This window comes from Merops nubicus, unplaced genomic scaffold, assembly GCF_000691845.1.
Source record: "Merops nubicus isolate BGI_N331 unplaced genomic scaffold, ASM69184v1 scaffold36713, whole genome shotgun sequence".
NCBI classification, from domain to species: domain Eukaryota; kingdom Metazoa; phylum Chordata; class Aves; order Coraciiformes; family Meropidae; genus Merops; species Merops nubicus.
In genome coordinates this window covers 185-6,385 of record NW_008600261.1, presented here as the reverse complement: position 1 = coordinate 6,385, position 6,201 = coordinate 185, and the positions used below count along the sequence as shown (strand labels likewise).

At 44.5% G+C, this 6,201-nt stretch overlaps 2 protein-coding genes across 2 annotated transcripts; one reads left to right on the top strand and one right to left on the bottom strand.

The window, feature by feature from the left end:
* Positions 1-3: 3 nt before the first annotated feature.
* On the top strand, positions 4-2,126 carry DFFB (DNA fragmentation factor, 40kDa, beta polypeptide (caspase-activated DNase); the record flags this gene model as incomplete). The annotated part of the gene is made up of 5 exons (XM_008937658.1): positions 4-88; positions 789-868; positions 1,037-1,207; positions 1,377-1,477; positions 1,910-2,126. Coding segments are annotated over 5 exons (654 nt in total), but the record flags the coding sequence as incomplete, so codon positions are not given.
* Positions 2,127-4,523: 2,397 nt separating this feature from the next.
* On the bottom strand, positions 4,524-5,929 carry LOC103770401 (chromosome unknown open reading frame, human C1orf174; the record flags this gene model as incomplete). The annotated part of the gene is made up of 2 exons (XM_008937657.1): positions 4,524-4,640; positions 5,375-5,929. Coding segments are annotated over 2 exons (672 nt in total), but the record flags the coding sequence as incomplete, so codon positions are not given.
* Positions 5,930-6,201: the final 272 nt, after the last annotated feature.

Genomic DNA, 6,201 nt, shown 5'->3' with positions numbered 1-6,201 from the left:
CGGCAGAAGCTGCTCTCGGACCTGATCCACAACCTGAGCGAGAACGCGCTGGCCGAGCAGAGGGAGGAGGACGGGAGCTGGTTCGAAGGTGCGTCCGCCGCCCGCCCGAGAGAGGCGCTGCGCTCAGTCCTCCTGCCCGAACGAAAAGCCGTTCGAACACGGGGCAGTCCTGGCCGCCGTGGTGCGGTACGTGGCCAGGGGACTAGTTATCACTTACATTAGCGAGAGGTTTTAAATCTCTTTAAAATATATGCATATTTACTATCAGGAAAGGGAAAAAATACCAAGGTTCCATATTGCTGTATCCAAGATTGCTTCAGAATATGTTTTTTCCCCATTAAAACAGGTCTGCATTTACAGTCCTTTAACAGTTTGCGAGTAATATATTGATAATCTCATGTATCAGCCAGCTAACCTTTCTTTATGTTTTCTTTATACTTTCTTTGCAAATTCCTCCTCCCATTGTTGCAGTTTCTCCTGAACAGTTCAGTTTTGCTTTCACAATCTCTTAAGTGTTCTGTGTATGCACATTAAAAAGAAACATTTAAGGACTATAATGCACCTACTGCTCTCACAGCAGATGCTCTGGAGGGTCCTCTTAAGTGCTATGAGCAGCGTAGTCTGGAACCACTAAAATGAAAATGGGAAGGAAGAAAAATACTGAGTTTTTTTTTTGGAAAATAAAAAAGCTTTATCTCTTTATATGGGCATTTTTATAAGAGATACCCAGCTAGGCAGAAGCACAGCACTAAAAATACCAAGTTACAACACAGTCTGACTCTCTTTAGGTCTGGAGTCCCGTTTTAAGAGCAAATCAAGCTACATGCGATACAGTTGTGAAAGCAGAATACGAAGCTACATGAAAGAGGTAGATGTTTCTGTTGAAGTAACTTATTTTCAAGCCTCTAGGAAAAGTAATTCTGTGACCACGTATATAAAAAACCCTTCTACAGTGCAACATAGTGATTGTAGAAAAGAGCCTCAGGCTGCTACAGACACCAAGGAATGATTGGGTGGGGTTTTTTTTCCCCTCTAGGTTAGCAGTTTTACTTCAAATGTTCATCCTACCGCAAGAGATGCATATAAAAGGATAATTGAGCTGATGTCAGATAAACTAAAGTCTGTGAAATACAACGGGTGCTACTTTGACAGGAGAGAGGAGGCGGCAGCCCGCCTGTGCACGGCGGAGGGGTGGTTCTCCTGCCAGGTACGTGCCCGTTCCACGAGCAGTGCCAGAGGAGCAGTGCCTGCGAGCACAGCCCCGTGCTGGGGGTGACAACGCTGTGCTGGGGGATCCCCCTCTGGCTCTCGTGGGCGGGAGGGCCGCGGGGGGTGACGAGCGGCACGCGCCTCACCGCAGCCCTCCTGTTTTACAGGGGCCCTTCGACAGCCCCGACTGCCCCTGTAGGCATTCCATCAACCCCTACGGAAACCGGGAGAGCAGGATCCTCTTCAGCACCTGGAACCTGGATCACGTGTACGTACCGAGCCGCCCACCTCCTGCCCCTGCCCCGGTAGGAAGGGCACAGCCCTGGAGCCTCTACCCCCAGCTCCACAGCAGCCCTGCGCTCTGCAAACAGATGCTGCAGCTCTCTCCTGTAACATAAAATCCTGAAGACAGGCTATAACACTGCCTCTCAGCAGCCTCCTTCAGAATTCTGTGTGTGGGAACACACCCCTCCCCACCACGCTGTCCTCTGGCAAACCCCTCAGGGCCATTTTCAGGCATTGTGCACTTGTGAAGCAAATGGGATTTGCTAAACTGATTTCCTCAGGAAGAAAAATAAATCATAAACCATGTTACGGCCGAAGAATTCAAATTCTGCCTGGCTGTAGAAGGAAGATGGGGATGTGGTTATTATGAGAAAAGTTTTGATGGCAATATTGTTTTCTCTTTTGTGTGCTGAAGAATAGAGAAGAAACGTGCTGTTGTTCCAGAGCTGGCAGAGGCTGTCAAAACACGAGATGGAAGAGAAGTGAACTGGGAATACTTTTATCAGCTGCTGTTTACTGTGGATAATTTAAAACTTGTACACATTGCTTGCCATAAGAAGACCAATCACAATCTCAGCTGTGACAAAACTAAAATCTATAAGAAAAGGAAGCAAAACCACGAGATTTCATAGTGCTATCTCTGGAAGTGACAGCCACTTTTTTTTTTCACAGACATAACACGTGGTATCCTTTTTAAATAGCTCTAGTTTCTTAAACAAAAACTTATTTAGGAGTCCCTGGCAAAGAGACTTGCTAAGTAATTCAACTGCCATCTCACAATGCATACATTCATACTGTGCCTAATTCCACTCCCTCCTTGCTCACTACCAACCTTCCCCAGCTCACGCTGTGTTAGGTGGGGTAAAATACAGCTGGGAGGCAGAGCACAGAAAGGAGGTTGGAGGCTGACCTGGGCTGCACCCTGCCACCTCTTTCTTGCCATAACAAATGTAGCCCCAAAACTCCCAGTACACAGAAATGAAAGGCAGACAAAACATTTCTTAAAACTAATATCAGAGAGGACTTATAGAACGTTAAGCCAAACAAAGAATAGGGTAATTCTCTGTGCCTTTTCAGGTAGATAACCACTATTCCAGTAATCCAAAGGGTGACTCTGTGACAGAGCTGATGGCTCTCTTCCACCAAAACACCTGCACTCACCCCCACCATTTACTGCTGCTCTAGGTGAGCATCTCCTGGAAGGAAGAGCACAGCCACAGCTTATCTTTGCTTTCACCACCTTTGGTGCTTTCCCATTGATTTCCCTCCTTTCCAACAGTTTCTGCCTCTTCAACTCAAGCTTCCCTGAAGCAGTACAAGCATTGTTACTGTATAATCATGTTTACCTGGTGCTTTAGAGACTATTGCTTTTGTAAAACACTTCCTACCTCAGCTAACAAAGACACAAGGAGATCAATTTTTACTTGATTTTTTTTTCTAAATATCAGCTGATAGGAAATGAACTTGTAGGGGTTGTCAGTATAAATGATGTGAATTTTTTAAAAATAAAAACATTACCACCATCTTTCTGTGTATGTGGAGACAGAGGTGCCTGAGCAGTTGATCAGGTGCAGTACTGCATGGCCAATGCAGACTGAGCACAGGGAAACGTGTTCCTGTTTAAGTAACACCACTCATCTCTAGGGGAGAGCTGTTCTTTCTCCCCTGGGGAAATCCAGCTAGTCCACACACAATTGTGTTAAGACAGAATCACTGTGTGAGCCTTAACTTACTAGGTCTTGGAAGCCCATGAGCCACAGAGTATTGATTTACTTCAGAATAACAAACTCAATCCCCCTCCCAAACATTTACATGTGGAAAGTGAGGAAGGTGCATTTTAAATGCAGGATTTCTAATACCAATGCATGGAATCGACCCTTGCAGAGCACCTCACTGGGTACACGTCAGCAGTAAGGAAATGGAGACTCAGACTGCGCCGTGCTGACGCTGGGGAAGGTGTCACAGCTCAGATTCTGATGACAAATAGAGTGTCACTTGCTTCCCACAAACCAAAAATCACTGTTCTGCACGGCGCTGAAACCAACGGGAGCATCCGTCTGTGAAACACTTGCTAGAAAGAGCCAGCAGCAAGTGTGGCAGTTAAGGAAAGCTGGGAGAGCTACTTCAAGATGGAGTTGTGCTGAAAACCATGAATATGCTATTAAAAAATTAGATTTTTCTGTTACAGAATTAGAGTGAAAAGGAGCCAAGAAATATCACTGACAGAAACAATGCATCAGCTGGAGTGGAAATGTGAATAAATTAACATGTCATACATATACAATTTGTTTGGCTTACAACTTTTGAATGTTTAACAAGCTATAGCTGTAGGAATTAATATTTATTTAAACCTTCTGCTGATAAAATTTTCTCTATATTTTTAGAAATGTAGAAGAAACTATTTATAACAATAAAGATCTGGAATCTTATTGCATAATCACACTTTCAAAGAAGCATTATCATAAACACTGGGTGAGGAAACAGTTCCTGAAACTATCTGAGGTTGCTCACCATCTGCTAAAAATGCAGGCCAGAGTCATCCCCTTGGTGGGCTGACCCACATCCCCAGCAATCAGCACTCCTTCATCTCACACGGCAGGGGCCAGTGTCCCTCTTTGTGCAGGGAATTTGCCTGGCTGTGGCACTAACTGGATGCTGCAATGCCAAATGTCACAGAGTCGAAAGAGAAAAGAACCTTGTTCTAACAGTTTTCTTGGCTATTTTTAAAAAAGGAGTGGGACCAAACGTTCACCCTGATGTGGGCTCAAATGTCTAAAAAAAGCAGTAAACAAACTGTTTGGTTTCCAAATACTACCAGTAACACAATAAATCACAATTTCTTTCCAAATCACTGAAAATTCAGTCAGTCTTTGCCCCAGATAACCGTGGGAGAATACTGCATCTGCCAATTCCAGAACTCCACCAGTTCTGTGAAAAGGCAAATGCAGACACCTTATGTTAGTGACACAGCCAGCCTTTGTTACGTGCTTACACAGAAAAGAAAAAAAAAGGTTTACTCTGTTTACAGTTCATTGTTGGACAACATCCTCTTCCTCCTCCTCCTCATCTTCCTTTGCAATGAAATGTAGCTTTCTGAATTCTCGCCTGCTCAGTATTGTCCTCGGGAGTGCTGCTGCTGGGAGATCCTTTAAGAAAAAGATAAAGTCATGAAGGAAAGTCTGTCATGGTGAACAGCAGACCTCCTACCCCTCCAACAGTTCACGTTTCCACATCTGATCTGTGACACACCAATACACTCCTCTTCAGCTGGAAGCAGTGGCATAAACCCACAGCTAAAGCAGAGGAGGTTTTGAGGGGAGCTCGCCTGACCCAGCCACAGCTTCTGGTCAAGGCAAGGGCTGAGATTCCTCCTGTGGGCTCAACATGGCTCAGAGAGGGTGAAGTCCTCCACAAACAAGCTCTTTTAGCTGTTTCCCAGCCCTCCTGAAACAGCTAATAGAAGCCAGCATCGCTTGCCCAAAGTTATGCAGCGTTAAAGGCAGACCTGGGATTCAAATTTAAAGTGCTGATCCTTGATCCAAAAGCAGAGATGGCCAAAAATCAGCTTCCATTCCAAAGAATGGCAATAATCATGATTAAGAACCAGTGAAAAACTACTTTTGACAGAATAACACTGTATGAGTAAAGATATCTATCTTATGGAATTGAATGTGATTTCACATCTGAAATGAACTTGCCTTGGCAATTTTATGTTTTGGACAAATAATTCTATCCAGGGGACAGGGACACAACTCCAGATGTCTACCAAATCAGTCATGTTTACCCACAATTCTGAGGCTAGTGTACTGTTGTTTGAAGGTGCAAGCCTGAAGTGGAACAGAGCTGAGGCTGCAGAGTGAACAGGCTGTCAGCACCTCACCTGTAAACACTCATCTCCAAAGAAGAGGGCCACTGGCATGGGCTGGTTACTGTCTTCATTCAAGAAAGCACTGCTGTCTAGTTGTATTGGCTTCCCCGGGACATCTGCATCCTCCAGGCTAGACCCATCTGAAAATACACTCTCACAGCTCCTCTCCTCTTCACTGCAGATGTCCAGATGTTCATCACTGTCTATTTTCAATGAAGCACTGCTTGACTCCACTGCATGTGGCTTGACAGAAACATCGTGTCCCTCTTCCTTTTTGTCTTCATTAGTCTCTGGAATGCTTTCACGTTTTTTCTGTTGAATGATATTGTGGCCTCCTGGATCTTCTGAACTCTCATCCCCATCAGATGTTTTAGGTGTTTCCCTCAATGCAGCAAGGCTTTCGCTGTCACTTCCACATATAAGTCCTTCTTGTTCTGATTTTACTAGGCTGCTTTTTTCACATTTTAGCCTCTTTGAGGGTTGTCTGCCAGCTGCTTTGTTTGAGGAACATTTTTTGTAGGAGAATGTTTGAGGGAAAAAAAAAAAAAAAAAAAAAAAAAGACGACCCTAAAGCTAACTTGAAGTAAAGAAAAATAAAATCACCACACCTCTTCAGTTGCAAGGCTGGATGGGGAACCAAAGGGCCCCACTGAGCAAGTGGTGCCTTGATCCAAAGCTCCATCACTATGAAGAATGATTAGTATAAAGTCCACATGAAAAGAGGAGCTTATGCTAAACCACAAGCACAGTCCATCACCAGTGGGAAGCTACTTCTCAAGGCATAAACTAGCACCGCAGATGGCTAATCATCATTTTAACGTTTTCTTACGGATGCTGTA